At 39.3% G+C, this 16,823-nt stretch overlaps 2 protein-coding genes across 2 annotated transcripts in view; one reads left to right on the top strand and one right to left on the bottom strand.

Moving 5' to 3' along the window:
* Nucleotides 1-16,823, bottom strand: part of LOC131776839 (uncharacterized) — a 222,902-nt gene that overhangs the window by 179,271 nt on the left and 26,808 nt on the right. The window lies entirely within an intron of this gene.
* Nucleotides 1,634-5,630, top strand: LOC131779171 (uncharacterized). Its single transcript, XM_059095694.2, has 4 exons — nucleotides 1,634-1,809; nucleotides 2,900-2,961; nucleotides 3,612-3,950; nucleotides 4,790-5,630. The coding sequence occupies exons 3-4, from the start codon at nucleotides 3,638-3,640 to the stop codon at nucleotides 5,260-5,262; spliced, it is 786 nt and encodes a 261-aa protein (XP_058951677.2). The 5' UTR covers nucleotides 1,634-1,809; nucleotides 2,900-2,961; nucleotides 3,612-3,637; the 3' UTR covers nucleotides 5,263-5,630.

The following is a 16,823-nucleotide window of genomic DNA, read 5'->3' as shown; positions in this document are numbered from 1 at the left end:
GGGAAAAGCCAAACAGCAGCACGAAAACCTGATACGTGACTGTGCTAAATTCTACAACATTCGTTGATCTCAGACTTACTTCAACCTATAGGTTTGCATACTAGGAGGGTCTTAATCAGGACAATCAGGGGATAACCGTTAGCGGGCGGTCAGACAAAGTATACGTTACGATTTCTCGCCTTACTTCATGATCGATATTCAGGGAAGTGGAATGACTTCAAGCTATTTATTTATTTACTTAAAATAGTTAAAATAATCGCCTGAATTTCGAGGTGTTTGCTGCAACTAGCAAAAACAAAAAACTCAAAGGCAGTCCATCTGGGTAGTCCATGTACTAGGGGTTAGTGTTTTGTTCATCACCCGGAATATCACCTGAGGAAATTCTGCTGTACATGTGATACACACACGTGATGGTCGAGTGTTAGCTTGTGTTTCCTAACTCTCATGAGCTCAAACTTATAATCAATTTTGCGTGTCAAAAGCATGTATATGTCTTTGGCAGATTATGTTGGGAAATACAAGCTTTTCAATACTATATACAGTACTACCGTAAAGCGGTATGTCAACAGGACGTTAATGACCAGACAACTCAGAAATAGTAAAGAAGCCATAAGACAGTGATAAAAAAACAAGCAGTGTAAAAGAAATGCATATTGTTGATTTTCACCAATATAACGACAAGTTTAATGAAGCATGGAGTATTCATAAGTCGACTATTATTGGCATATTTAGAGGAACACCTGTCCCACTCTGTACTAACTGTCGCACTCTGCAATAAAATTGTCGCACTTTGTCAGGACAGATCATCTTCAAAGCTTGCGAATACTTTCAGCTTGCTTCAAATTATATGTGTAAAGGTCGGAAAAAAAATTATATTTCATATTTGTAAATAAGCAAGCTTTTTAATTACTCAACTTGTAAAAACTCCCTGAGGTCTGCTATTGTCAGACGGAACCCGTAGGAGATTTTAAAAAAGTTTCCACTTTTTCGGTTCGCCCAGCGCCGCTAAATAGTTTATCATTAACTAAAAACTGTTAAAAAAGAAACCGAATTTTCGAACCGAAATGAATCGGACCGCTTTTAGAGAGACTGGTTTATCAGGCACATTCGCCTTCCGACCAGCTTTACCAAATTTATTTCAAAGTGCGAAAAGCGCTGTTACAAAGTGCGACAGCCCTATTAATACAATGTTCAAGTGTTACTGTATTACAAAGCGCGACAGTTATTTAATAGTGCGGCGATTATTTCAAAGTGCAAAACAACAGACCTCTATGCCAGCTTTGGTGCAGCCATTTGCAAGAAGAAAAAACAAAAAGAATACCTGTTTGTAAAGTTTGTAAAAAACGTGCGAGAATAATTATGATATCCTGCTATTGTATTAATTAAGATTAGTGCCAGAATTCATTAATTAAATATTTCAAATATTCAATATTATTTCAAAGTACAAAACAACAGACCTCTATGCCAGCTTTGGTGCAGCCATTTGCAAGAAGAAAAAACAAAAAGAATACCTGTTTGTAAAGTTTGTAAAAAACGTGCGAGAATAATTATGATATCCTGCTATTGTATTAATTAAGGTTAGTGCCAGAATTCATTAATTAAACATAAAAGTTATGAAAACATATTGCTCTGAGAGAAGAGTTATTGAGCCATCTATCATATCAAACAAGAAACAAATCGAGAGACACGCAGAAAGTTGCTTTGTGAGATAAAGTACTCATAACTCGGCTATCTTTGGTGTTTAGCACAACCCACTCTAAATTTAAAGACACATTTCAGCAGAGGTAAATTAAGCTTAGTTGAGGTAGGGTAAGTAATCTCTTTTGCATTTATAAGATCATGTAACAAGTTTCTTTCCTTTCTTTGTTTGGGTTTCGGTGCGGAAGTATTAGAAAGTTGGTCTGGTTCGTTCATAAAAATTGACGACAAAATAAGTGCTGACGGTTACCAAAGGGGTTAACTCTTTCTAATGACGAGAAAAGAGAAGAAAGATTGGCCAATATAGAATTGCAGTTCATGTCTAGTGTGCGTACATCGGGGTATGGATTCATGATCACGCGGGGAAGTTTGGAGAGGAGGAGAAAAGCGAAATAGTCGCTCGAGGCGCAGCTGAGAACAATGTTATCTACTTTAGTGCTCTATGACGTAGCTGATACAACTTGTGCACGAAAATAGCGTTTTATCCGAAATGTCGGTTTTACCATATATTATCTTGTTATCCGAAAAGTTGGTGCCACAAATAAAATGCAAGACAAAATGATTAAGAAATATTTCTTGACCAATTCGTTTTTCAGACAAGAGCTAATTGATAGAAGAGAGAAGCGAGAGTTATTTATTCACTGACTCTATATTCTGATATTTTTCGAGCTATGTTAAGGTTATTTTCACGGCTAGCCTGGCGAAGCTCTTTCGCTCTTCTATCCAACACCTGCTTGGACGGTACGAAGTAAAATCTCTTTCCGGTACATTGGAACGGCTGTAGTCCTTGTTCTTCAAGGCGATTTAGCGATAATCATGAGCTTTCTAGGCCATATTCTATCTCATATTTGTTTCGGCGTAAAACCGCTCGAGTGAACTGTTCAGCCGGCACTTAGTGTTCGATTTGTATAGGTAACAACAAGGTTTTAAACGCAATTTGGTGTTAATAAGCACAAGTCAACGGATTTTACTAGAAGCGGTAATGGAGAATAGAGAATATAGAATAGTTAATAGGGAATGGCAGACCTTTTAGTTTCAAGATGAAAAAAATAGTTATATTTTCATTTCAGTGTCTTTGATACATAACACTTTTGCTAAAAAGAGATTTAAAGTTACTTCTGAAAATTAAAGAAAAAACATCCTACATCCTGTACGCTTCGTGTGATGATGAATTCATAACTTGACTGTCATTGGTATTTAGGACCAGCACCTGTCGACATTGAGTACAACCCACTTGACATTTGGAGACATACTTCTGCCAAGGTAAATTGAGGCCGAAATTCGATATTTCTATTCCAAACATAAAATTTCATCGAACTTTAAGAAAATTGAAAACCTCGGTGCTGTCAGTACAGAAGTAAAGAAAACCAATATCTGACATCAAAACTCTTCCGGTTGTTTTAAATTACAACAACGACCAAACGCCAACCACTGCTTAAGGAAAATCGTCGAAAAAAATAAACAAATAGATCACTTTTTTTTAGCCTTTCAACGCGACCCAATGCAATAAGCGGAAACGGTAATCTTTTTTTAATAAAAAAATAATTTTTGAGGGCTGATTTTATGGGACCTGGATTGTGTCTCGGTTCATAAAAAAGCAGAAAAAGAACTCGGCCAATATCTAGCTTTCTTTACTCCACGCTTGTTTCAATAACGCATATAAAGTGCAGAGTCATTTCTTACTGCTGTTGATGATTAGTTTTTCGTAACTTAATTGAACAGAATCGAACACGTTCATGTGTTTAATGTTTATACGTTCAACTAGTGGAGACCAAAGGAAACTAGAACAAAACCTTTTTGGATTGATTTATCCTTCTAAGGTGTAAATTGAGGTATTAATTTGATTGAAAATCCGTAACTAAGTTTATCTTAGCATTGTTAACTGGGTTGATAGGTACTTTATCTGTGTGCAGGAATTGGCACCTACATTCACCTCAGAATGAATCCAAAGTTCTGGCTGGCAACCATGTTTCTGATGTCCCGGATTGGTGTACTCAATGCTAACAGGCGATGTCATGTAACTGAAAGCTCCATCAACGGAATGTACCTGAAAGGTCACGTGTTTAAAACGTATCGCGATCAGTTGCCTAAAGAGTGTTATTTCCGATGTGAAGAAGAAGTCACGTGTCAGAGTTACAATGTCGTCATTGGTCAAAACATCTGTGAATTGAACAACCGTACAAAGGAAGCAAGACCGGAAGATTTTATGCCGGATCAGATGAGATTTTACATGAAGCGTTTTGGAAACAGAGGTACCCTTTATGTTCCCTCGACTAATTTTTTGCATTTGCATTTCTGGGAAAACTTGTTTTTTGAATTTTTCATTTACGATTTAAGAAACAAATATCAGAGAAAGAAAATTTATAGATTCAGATATATTCCTAAGGCGAGCCTTTTGATGATTCAATTTCGGGGATTGTTTCAATATTGGTAAAGCATTTCAAAATACAGAGACCAGTCCAAATAACAGAAACGACGTTTTGGAATCATCGTCTCATAAACGTTATCGTGGGACTTAATTATGAAGTCAAGCAACTCTTTTCCTTAGTCAACTTGAAAATGGTATAACGATGATATGGAAATGTTGGCCTGTTTCGCTGCGTTATTGTTGCTGTGTTCCATCTCACTTCTTAGTCTAGATCTGATGGAATTAGCACAGATTTATTTCTTTCTGCCTTTACGCAGGCAGGAAAGGTTGGAGGTTTACGTGTTCTCCTGACCCGATTTGTTTTTTTTAACTTAGCAAAGTAACTTCTCGTCGCAGTGTAAAAAGGGTAATTATAGTAAAAGAGGGGTTTGTTTTCAGTAATTCCAATAGAACCGTAAACTCGGAGAAGAAGATTAATCAATGACATGAATTGTTCTTTCCCTTATACAAAATTTTTTTAATGGCGTATGGGAATAGATTGAAACAACTACTCAGATCACGACGTCAAAAAGGACAATGTTTTCACTTTCTTATCATTGAAATTTATCCTGCAAATGGCCGTTAGTTACTATTCGAAAATGCATTGGCCAACAGTAGCTATTTTTTTAAATACGGTTTAATTAACTTTCAAGACTATCTACCTATCCTATTAATATATCTTAGAGAGCTGGCAAAAGATAAATGGTGAAGAACCCGTCTGCTTTGAAGCCAGAGATAACCAATATGGTTCCTTCAATATGACAAAGCATGGACGAGTGAAGACAGTGAAGCTTATTCGCAGGTCAGGGTCGGTGCGCTGCAACAATGTTACTATTTCATCCTACTGGGGCTGCACCTGGCCAACATATGGAGAAAATTTGATGACAATCATCACAGATGCCAATAAGGAGGCCATTCTGCCCCCTGCCGAAGACTTGAAAGCTTTTAAAGCTCGTTTTGATAACAAAGAACACTTTTACAGTCTTCCTGGATATCACCATAACTCAACTGAGCTCGTTTTTCGCAACCTCGTCAATCCATTGTCTGTCTCGAGCAACCAAGAGATGCAGATATGGTACGGACAGGATTGGATGGACCGCGGAGAGGAAGACAACAGCGGTAAAACTTGTGTTGATGTGTACGCATGGTATGAGTGAGTCTGCCCATTGGAGATCTTGCCTTCGATAGCTCTAAAACGTAGAAGAAAAACATTAGATTATAAAAGAACGCCATTCATGTACGAGATCCCGTGTAACACTTTTAGGAAGACAAACCTGTTTCAATGTTTAAGGACTGCTATGTCTTCTTTCTATACCCGACAGAAAATAGAAAGACCGTAGGGATCAGAATAATTTTTATTAAAATGTCGCTGAAGATCACGGAGGAAGACCTAATATTTTTCAGTTAATTAGTTTTACTCAGGTTTGCTCAGCATGGTACACCGCACTAGGTAGTAAGGTACACTCCCTCAGTATTCATAGTCGAGTGCAATTTTAACTGCATGGGTGAGAAGGTTTAATTTCAATAAATTCTTACACATAAGTGGTTATTTATAATGGATTTCGAACTCAAGCTCGATTTCAAAAGAGGAAAAACTGGAAGCGAAATAAAACTTAACAATTGCGGAAGGCAAAAGAAAGGAACGAACACAAAACAAAAAGTACACCCTTCCGAAAAGTACTCTCCCCAGTTCCGTGAATCAAGTCTATTTTTCATCATAACATCCAGGACCTGTGATCCTTCCTAAAACTCCCTTAAATAATTCTTGGATAATCGACGCCAGGAAAAAACCTTAACTGAGGGCACTTGACTAAATCAGTTCTATCCAGATGTTTTTTTTAATTAGTGAAATGATGTACATTTTCAAAGGTTATCAATGAGGAAAATTTATCTGCGTATACATTTTTATAAAAGTATAGGGCTGAGTAGAGTTTAAGGCAGTTTGTAACTATACGATTGAACAACAAAATCTGACAATCGCGAAGCTGGAGTAAGAGATGTTAATCACAAACAAAATTGTTGGACCCAGTTTCTTGTTACCAATTCATGAAGACTATCACATCCTCATCAGTTACATTCATTCAAAACTGACAATTTAACAATGTACCATATTTGAATGAACTTAACGTTTACAAATGAGGCAAAATATGCTAAACATGATGTGTAAACTGCCCTTTTTACACATTTGTGATGACATGCAAACTTTCCCATCGCTGTTTGTGCTCGAGTCAGGATGCTGATGATCAAACAACCTCCTCAAATTTGTTATGGTTTTGTTTACACACGGAATGCGAGGACACAAATCCGTCAGCGGTTAACTTAACTCGACCAAATATGAAACAAAAGATGAACATCATGGAAAAATCAACGGTCGCTTGAAAGGGTAATTTAGAATTATCAAACTAAGCTGATAACTGACTGTGAATATGTGCATATAAACCCGCTTACAACCCACAACTCCTCTAATCGTTCTGACGAGGGGGAAAGTATGCCGAGTCGGGATGCCCACGGATCTCCACGGTATCAAAAAGCGCTTTTCATTCAACTAATTTATTCTTTTAGAATAAGAGAGTTCGTAAATTTTGAGCTCGGTAAAGGTATAGAGAAATGGTATTTCTGACGAATGAGTCTGCGAATAAGGCAGAAACAAATATTTTGTCGGCACAAGATACGACAAGGCCTGGGCCTTAGGCCCGAGCATCATGGGTAATGATGCAGTGGTATATAAGGGAAAGTATAGCACGTGGTGTCCATCTAGGCCTCAGAACCAACCGTTCACCTCTGGCTGATGACAAATTCAGTGGCCTCTTGGAGCAAACCGTTTCTCAGATCAAACGGTCGAACGAAGAATCGGCGGAAAGTCAGATGAAGGGAGACCAAGCACCTCAAATTCAACGAGTCTCTTAAGAAAAACAAAGTGACTAGAGGACCGCTACAACTCAGGTGTAGTTCTTTCCTTTGTTAATATCGAAGCTAGTAGTTTGCCTTCGCAATCGGAATAAGGCAGTGCCATTGACTCGGATCCTAGCGTTGCCGCTTGCGCTGATTCTTTCCTGTTAGATTCCTTCGGATTCAGGCTCTCTTGCAGTTGATTTGACCTATTCTTCTGTGCGTGGAGGGCTTAGAAAATTTCTGGATTTTTGACGTACTTTGGAAGTTTCGCAATTAGTCCTAAATGTTATTATGCAGGGTTACAAAATTCCCTTCCTCCAACTTCCAACACCTTTTGCTAAGAGAAACAATACTTCTGCTCGTGAGAATAGTGATTTTGTTTCGCAAGCTGTCAGCGATTTACTTCGTTTGGACCTAATTGCATAACTTGCTTGTAAGCCCGATATCATTAACCCACTTTTAGTTTCTACCCGTAGTTCGGGAAAGCAAAGGCTCGTTTTGAATCTTCAACATGTCAACCAGTTAATATACGAACAGAAGTTCAAATGTGAAGATCTGGGTGTCGTTACGCAGTTGTTTTGATCGTAATTATTATTATTCAACAACTACTACGTGCTATATACGTGCTAATACACGTGCTATACTTTATTATTCAACAACTAATCGGCCTCGCTTTGTTTGTCTACGACCTAAAGGTTACAACACATCCAAAGTCAAATACTACGCTAACTCAACTACCACCTTCAACCAAGCTCGTCTTACTTTGGCTGGTGACGTTGCTTCTAACCCTGGTCCTGAAATGGGTTTCTTGTCGTCACAATTTGACTTTGGAGCAATTTCTCAACCGAAGGAAGATTTAATTATTCAAAACGAAGATTCTCAATGTTATTACATTCCAACCATTGTTTCTACGCATCGACGACCATCAAAGAAAATTTGCTCAAGAAACATCAACAATATCATCTCTATCACACGCGTTGGCCATCTATCGAGAACCATTGCTTCTAACCCTGGTCCTGAAATGGGTTTCTTATTGTCACAATTTGACTTCGGAGCAATTTCTCAACCGAAGGAAGATTTAATTATTCAAAACGAAGATTCTCAATGTTATTACATTCCAACCATTGTTTCTACGCATCGACGACCATCAAAGAAAATTTACTCAAGAAACATCAACAATGTCATCTCTATCACACGCGTTGGCCATCTACCGAGAACCAAATCCACCAGTAATTTTGCTCTCCTCAATGTGCGTTCGATTGTTAAAAAATCAACTCATTTATGCGATTTGGTCATCTCCCACCATTTAGACATCCTGGCCATAACAGAGACTTGGCTTAAAGGAACCGAGGATGACAACCATGTTATTACTGACATCAACAACATTCTTCCGCATTTTAAACTCCACCACATACCAAGAAGGAATCGTAAGGGCGGCGGAGTCGCTTTGTTGATACGAGATGGTTATACCGTACTGCAAAATTCCATCATGAACACAAGCTCATTTGAGTACTTAGATGTGAGCATATCCAACAAAAGTGAGACATTCCGTTTAATTGTTCTCTATCGCCCTCCTCTGTGCAAAAAGAACAACACTGGAAATAGCTTTTTGCAAGAATTCTCATCTTTTCTTGAAGAACTTACATTATCAAGGCAGCCCATTATAATTGCCGGTGATTTTAACTACCATGTTGATGATCTATCAAATCCTGAAGCTGCCTCCTTTCTAAATCTCCTTGAGTCCACTGATCTAATTCAAAATGTATCTGGATCCACTCATCGCCTGGGCCACACATTGGACTTGATATTATCTCGTGAAGAGAATAATGTTATAACGGATGTTCGCATTCTATCAGCCGACAATATTTCAGATCATAATTTGGTTACTTGTAAGGTGAAATGTACAAAACCGAAACCTTCTACACTACATGTTAAACACAGAAACACCAAAAGGCTCGATTTAGCTAGTATGATCAAAGACATCGAAGAATCTAATCTCATTACTAATCCACAGTCTTGTGTAACTGAGCTGACTACACAATATAATACTAATCTCTCGTCTATCTTTGATCAACATGCTCCTGTGAACGAGAGATGGGTCACTCTGCGACCGCATTCTCCTTGGTATACTGATGAACTTCGTAAGGCTAAACAAGACAAACGTCGTCATGAAAGAAGATATATTTCATCTGGTCTTCAAATTCACCAAGAAATATTTATTGATTCCTGCAAACACTACAATGATCTTCTAACAGCGACAAAGACAAACTATTATCGGACTCTGATCAGCTCCTCTGACCAATCACAACTATTCAAGATGGTATCTCGCCTATTCTTATCGAAGAACATTGCTGCACTCCCTAATAATGATTCATTGGATACATTGACCGAAACGTTCAACGATTTTTTTATCAATAAAATTGAGAAAATAAGATCGGATTTGGACTCCCATACTGCCCAAGCACCCGACATCAACGTCAATTATCCAGTCACCTCGTCGTTCCAAACTTTTCAACCTGTATCTGCTGATATTGTTCACAAACTTATTGTTCAATCTCCAACTAAGTCTTGTCAACTGGATCCCATTCCAACACGAATTCTAAAGTCAATTCCACACTTGACGCCAATTATAACCAAGATTATCAACGCCTCCATGGCTAACGGAGAATTTCCTGATCAGTTAAAACAATCCCTGGTATGTCCATCTTTAAAGAAGCCTTCATTGGACCCGAACTGTCTCTCAAATTACAGACCGATTGCAAATCTATCTTTTCTCTCAAAAACAATCGAAAGGGTGGTCGCAAATCAAATATACAGATTTATGGCCGAGAACCAGTTATTTCCAGCGATGCAGTCAGCATACCGCAAATACTACTCCACTGAAACTGCTTTAATAAAAGTCTCAAATGACATCCTAAGAGCTGTAGATCAAAAAGAAGAAGTAGTACTTGTTTTGCTAGACCTTTCCGCTGCGTTCGACACGATCGACCATAACATATTACTTGAAAGAATGGAGAAACGTTTCGGATTTAGAGGTATCGCACTAAAATGGTTCAAATCATACCTAGAACATCGTGTTCAGTCAGTGAAGATCAAACACTCCATCTCTAAGCCTCGACATATCTCCTACGGCGTACCCCAGGGATCAGTACTTGGTCCACTACTCTTTCTAATGTATACCTCGCCTACAGAAGACATTGTTGCTGAACATGGCCTAAACTGTATGATATATGCTGATGATTCGCAACTTTACATAAAGATAAACTCCTCTGACAGAATGCTAGGCATGGAAAGATTGAAATCATGTGTTAATGCAATCATGGAGTGGGCCAAGAAAAACAGATTGCAGTGCAACCCTTCAAAAACAGAAATCATTCATTTCCTCTCACGCTTCTCAAAAAATCCTCCTTTCTGTAATATCAATATTGGAGATGATATCATTAATTTATCTAATACTGTCCGAGACCTAGGCGTCATGCTTGATTCTGTGATGAACTTACGCTCGCATATAAATTCCATCTGTAAATCGTCGTCTCTAGCAATCAGAAATATTGGTCGCGTTCGTAAATACCTCTCGACGCAGCAAAATGAAAGATTGATACACGCCTTTATCTCATCGAGACTTGATTATTGTAATAGCCTATTGTACGGTCTACCGATTTGTGACATCGAAAAATTCCAACGGATCCAAAACACAGCTGCCCGCTTGTTAGTCGGTGCCAAATCAAGAGACAGTATAACACCTATACTTATGAAACTTCATTGGCTCCCGGTCACAAAACGAATTCAATTCAAGATACTGTTGATAACATACAAAGCACTAAATGACATGGCTCCAACCTATCTTGTTGAACTTCTTAGTCGATATATTCCAGCACGAAACCTCCGTTCATCAAATATGAATCTACTTGAGGTCCCAACAATTCGAACTAAAACGTATGGGCAAAGAGCATTCTCCTACGCAGCACCGTATTTGTGGAACCAACTACCTGAATGCATAAAAAACGCCGAATCTGTTGACTCCTTTAAACGCTTATTGAAAACTTATCTTTTCAAAAATTAAGCCACCAGATTTTTTGATATCGTACGTTGTCAAACATATGCATAACACGTAATAATTCATTAGTTTAGATAGAGTAGCGAATTGCATGTATAGGATTTTTATCGAAATTTTGTTAATTTGTAATTGTAAAGCGCATAGAGTTCAATTTTAATGCGCTATATAAGAACTTATTATTAATTAATTAATTAATTATTACTTGTTTAAATTTGACCTTCAGTCTGGTTATCACCACATTGAAACTTTTCCCAGACCACAGAAAATTTCTCGCTTTTGCTTGGGATTTTGGGAACGGGGTTTCAAGATATTTTCAGTTCTGAAAATTTTCAGAGCTCATAGAGCCTCTGTGCTTCCTTTCGGGTTTTCTTCAGCCCCGTATGTTTTCACATCGATTTTTAAGCCATTACAGAAATCGTGGAGGAGCCAGGGCATCCCGATAGCTATTTTCCTCGACGATGGTTTAGGAGGGGGAACAGATTTTGTTTCTGCTAAAGTTAACAGTTTAGTCGTCCATTCAGATTTGCTCAAGTCTGGATTTGATCCTAATGAGGAAAGTCCCTTTGGGAGCCTCTCCTAGTTATCACCTGGTTGGGTGCGATTCTCGACACTATTGATGGGACTATACAAGCAACCGACGAACGTATTGAAAAGTTAAACGCTGGCCTTGTTGAGCTACTGTCTTGTCAACCTCCCTGGAAAGTGCACGTGAAGGGAGACGCCATTGTAACGGGTCAAATAATTTCCCCCTCTCCCTGTGTGGGTTCCTTCGCCCGTATTATGACTAGATTTCTTTTCTTGGTCGTGAATTCGGCGCGCTCTTGGGAAAGCGAAGATTTTCTCTCAGACGACTCTCTTTCAGAAATCAGTTTCTGGAAGAACAACTTGGTATTCTTCAATAGCAAGGTTTGTTCGTCGGTCCAGTCCCTTCCGGTCAGGGTCACCTTTTCAGATGCCCCCAATTCGGCTTGTGGTGCTTTCGTAAAAGAATCAAATATAGTATTTTATCAGAACTGGTCTCCTGTAGTGCGTGCCTAAAGTTCTACATGGAGAGAAGTCAAAGCTGTTTGCCTCGCCTTGGAAGCTTTCGCGAGTCATCTTTCTGGTGTTAAGGTTATTTGGTATTCCGATAACCAGAACGTCGAATCTATTCTTCAAAACAGTAGTAGGGTAGCTGACATGCACTAATTGGCCCTCCTAGTTATCCAAATATGTCTTGAGTTTCACATATCACTTGAGGCTAAGTGGATCCCTTGGGAGCTTAACGCTAAGGCTGACGCAATAAGCAATTTAACCGATTATGATGACTATACCATTAACGAAGCTATCTTTCAAAGAATTAACCTATTTTGGGGCCCCACACCGTTGACAGATTTGCTTGTTCCTATAACGCTAAGGTACCAAGATTTAACTCTGAGATTTTTTCAGACTGGCTGTGTAGTAGTAGATGCCTTCTCCCAAGATTGGGGGCACGATAATGATTGCATTTGTCCTCCAGTGTGCCTATTAATTAGAGTGGTAAAGCAGATGGAATTGTGTAAGGCGAGAGGAGCGGTTATCCTCCCCTTGTGGAAGTCCTCTTGCTTATGGACTTTATTTTGTAGAGACGGTGTGCAACGGAACAGTTTCGTAATTGACTGGGTGTTTTTACCCAAGTTCCCAGGTCTCTTTATCAGAGGGAAAGCCCGAAACTCGCTTTTCGGTTCCAGACCCCTGGACTTTGATGCTATATCCCTTCGAATTGATTTCGCCGCCCCAGATCTCCCTGTGCTTGCGTAGGCTTCTGTACGAAGTTCAGTATAGACTGTGATCGTTGTAATTAGCCCGGCGGGCTTTTTGTATTCACCGCGGAATTCTCTTCTGGGTGCAAATGTGATTTTGTTTCAGTCAATCCCAGCGTAATTGCTCTAAGTCCTTTGTACTTAGCTTATGGGTTGTTTGGCACTTACTCAGGCTTGAAGTGAATTAAATCATAGAATTGCTCGTCAATATTGCGTATTGCGTTATGACACGAGTATGTGTCACGAATTTATTCAGCATTGTTTGAAATTAAAGGGACCCATTTGTGATCCACTTTGCAGATTCCAGTTGTCTATGTATTCTCTGTTGGAGTTTGATTATTCCCGGTTATTCTATTTTTATTTGTCTATTTCTTTAGTTATTTCTTGTTGGATTGTACTCCTCACTTTGCCTTATTTTATCTCTCGTTTAGATATTTTTCATTCGGGATTTAGGGCATTCCGGGACGGACCGCTTTACAACTTGCTTGAGGGACTGAAAGATCGACCGAAGACGACTGTGCTCTCTTCCAAAGCAAATGGGACTGATGGGACTGTTATGGTTTAACGATGTGTCTAGAATAAGAAGTGATATTTCCCTTAAAAAAGGCTTCATGATTATTAAGGTTTTGAAAAGCAAGAATGTCCAGCTCCGTCGACGGCGACGAAGTCGTTATCTTATAATTATCTAGTTCTGTATGCCCCGTTGACTTGCTTAAGAGGTGTTTAGTTATGTTTAAGATACACCCTGATTCCAAAGATTTTATTTCAAGCCTATTTCTAAAGGGAAGGGCTCTTGCAAGCTTGTTGCCCGCGATAAGCCCATTAGTTACTCTACAATTAGAGGGGCTTTTCGCTGGGACCTGCAAAGTCTCGGAGTTGAACCGTCCAAGTTGGGTTTGCATTCTCTAAGATCTGGGGGAGCCATTACGATAGCAAGTAATGGAGTAAACGACAGAGTTTTCCAACGACACGGTTTTTGGAAATCGGTACAAGCCAAAGACACATACGTAGACGATAATTTTGAACAATGACTCGAAGTATCGCGTTTTCTTGGGCTCTGAAGGCGTTTTCGTGTTTTTGGTGGTATTATATCACCTAGCCTCGTGCGTCTTGCCCAATTGTTTGTCAGTCTATATATGCCTCGGGTTGGTTCTCGGCAGGCTTCCCTAAATAAACTTATTTGGTGTACACTACTGTGTTATTTGTTGTGTAGTGGAGACAAAATATGGTATTTGTGACGAATGAGTCTGCGAATAAGGCAGAAATAAATATTTTGTCGGCACGAGATACGACAAGGCCTGGGCTTTAGGCCCGAGCATCATGGGTAATGATGCAGTGGTATATAAGGGAAAGTATAGCACGTGATGTCCATCTAGGCCTCAGAACCAACCGTTCACCTCTGGCTGATGACAAATTTATTTTAGTTTGAAAACATATTTTCTTTAGCTGTGAAGCCTCGTAGAATGGGCTGCCAACTGCTCTGAATTTGGGCCATGGTTCCTACCCAGATTTCCTGTCGTGTTTTTCCCCAAAGGGTTTTCTGGCCTCTGTATAACCGTAGTTATGTCCTTGTAAGCGGTTGCCCATCTCTGTTAATCCAGACTTGGTGAAGTTTGCATGTTAGTAATGTATACCTTTTTTTAATGTGTAAGGAATTGACTGTATATCAGGATTGTGTATGGTATATCAGTTGCGAATATATGTATGTATGCATTCCCCGGGCTATATATGCCTCGGGTTGGTTCTCGGCAGGCTTCCCTAAATAAACTTATTTGGTGTACACTACTGTGTTATTTGTTGTGTAGTGGAGACAAAATTTCACGTTTCTGTCCGCAGTTCAAATATGTAATTTTGATATATTTACAGTCATTACTTCAGCCTGTAGGTTTGCATACTAGGAGGGTCTCAAATAGAGGTTAACCATTCGCCATAAAACGGTAAGAAAATGTAGCTGTTAGGAGAAAAAATCGGCAATTTTCAAACCTAGAATCGCTTTAACGACTTAAAAAACTTTGTGAATGAAAGTGATCGTCGCAGTAATGTACATTACTCGAGCAGTAATGAAAATAAGGCCGGAAAAAGACAAAGAAAATTCAAGCCTGTACGGGACTCGAACCCATGACCTCTGCGATACCATTGCAGCGCTCCACAAACTGAGCTAACAAGCCAACTGGGAGCTGATTATTATGTTGGTTCTAAGTAAACCCGTGAAGTGACGAATAAACGGCGAAGAATATATGAAAGTCGTATATCTGAACTGCGGATAAAGACGTGAATGAAAGTGATCCTCGCAGTAATGTACACTACTTGAGCAGTAGTGAAAATAAAGCGCTTCACCGGTATCGCAGTTCATTAGCGTTTAAAAAAGCTTTAAAAAGCCATCACCCCATTGAGACCCTTAAGTGATAGTCTTGGTTTGTTGGAAAAGGGACACGAGTAAATACTGATATTGTTATAGCAAATCATAATGACAGGTATTTGATTTAAACAAGGAGCTTGTGCCAATGAATCCTAGCACAGGTTCCGTGCAATTTTGAGCAAGAGTATTCAATGCAATCTCAAAAATATTATTACATGTTACACTAAGGTTACTTACACAGCAAAATTATATAATCATACAATTCCAAACAAAGGAAGTCAGGTTATTGACTCACCTGCTTCAACTTTTGAGGACTTAAGGTACAGAGAAATAGATACGGTAAGCAGTTACAATTTATACAAAGTTAAAAGTTTGAAAGCTCAAAGATACACATTCTATGTTACATGAAACTTCGTTATGAATGTCAAGTGGCAATCTCTGTAAGAGCGGTCCAAGGCATTTCGCATCGGAAAAAAATTGAGTTCGCCCGTCTCTGCTCTCATTGCTAACATGGTAATGGAAGACGTGGAACAATGGACCTTAGCCTCTCGACCGGTTAAACCCTTTTTCTGGAAATGATATGTCGATGATGTTATTTCTGCGGTATCCGGAAATGAAGCGGAGCGCCTCTTGTTGCATTTGAATTCAGTAGAGCCGTCGATCCAATTCACCCTTGAGCGTGAAAAGGATAGACATTTGCCCTTTCTTGATTTAAAAGTGTCCAGAGGGGTCCAGGGTAATTTAGAGACTAGTGTCTACCGTAAACCTACCCACACCGACAAATACCTCGCCTTCGATTCTCACCACCCTATTTGCCATAAAAAGTCTGTAGCCAAAACTTTACTTAGGAAGGCTGACTGTCTACCATCTTCACTCGATTCGAAGGCTGAGGAGAGGAAATATGTTTCCAATGTCCTAAAGGCAAATGGCTATACAAAAACTTTTCTCCGTAACTGCCAAAAACCAGTTACAAATATGAACGCTCTTGATGAAAAGGAACCAGCGACTAGTTTTGCTGTTATTCGTTACATACAGGGTGTTACAGAAGAGAGAGAATTTTGAATAGCCACAACGTTAAAGTTGCTCAAAAACCTTTTCAGACTTTGGGGCATATTCTCGCCAAACCTAAGGATCCTGTCACGAAAGAACAACGAACCGACGCCATTTATTCTATTCCTTGCAATGACGGTGACAATGAATACATCGCACAGACCAAACGTCAGTTTGGTACACGGTTAAAAGAGCACCAAAAAGCGGTTTCCTTTGCAAAAAGGAAAATTCAGCTTTATCGGAGCATACATGCCTAGCTAATCATACAATTGGGTGGGATAATTCTAAAATTATCACCACTAATCGGCGTTACCACCAGCGCCTTTGTTTGGAGGCTTGGCATTTTAACTCCGCCCACGCTCCTTTAAATCGTGACGATGGCGGTTTGCTTCCAGACGCCTATTTACACCTCGTCAGAGAAAAGGCCGCTAATTAGTGATCATAATATATAAAAAAGGACGTCTTGTTGCAGCGTTTAGATCACCCCTGATGAAGGCACTAGACAGGAGTGTCGAAACGTTGGGTCTTTGAATTGTAACTTCTTCGGTTACATTCATTAAATCTAAAACCAGAGTAGCA

The sequence above is a fragment of the Pocillopora verrucosa genome, chromosome 13, assembly GCF_036669915.1.
Source record: "Pocillopora verrucosa isolate sample1 chromosome 13, ASM3666991v2, whole genome shotgun sequence".
Taxonomy (NCBI): domain Eukaryota; kingdom Metazoa; phylum Cnidaria; class Anthozoa; order Scleractinia; family Pocilloporidae; genus Pocillopora; species Pocillopora verrucosa.
Note: the sequence above shows the minus strand (reverse complement) of the source record. Positions and strands in the feature narration are given on the sequence as shown.

Excerpts from the sequence above, each read along its gene's own strand:
- LOC131779171 (XM_059095694.2), top strand. The coding sequence starts at position 3,638 with ATGAATCCAAAGTTCTGGCTGGCAACCATGTTTCTGATGTCCCGGATT. Across the intron at positions 3,951-4,789 it reads GAAGCGTTTTGGAAACAGAG|AGAGCTGGCAAAAGATAAAT; the intron begins GTACCCTTTATG and ends AATATATCTTAG.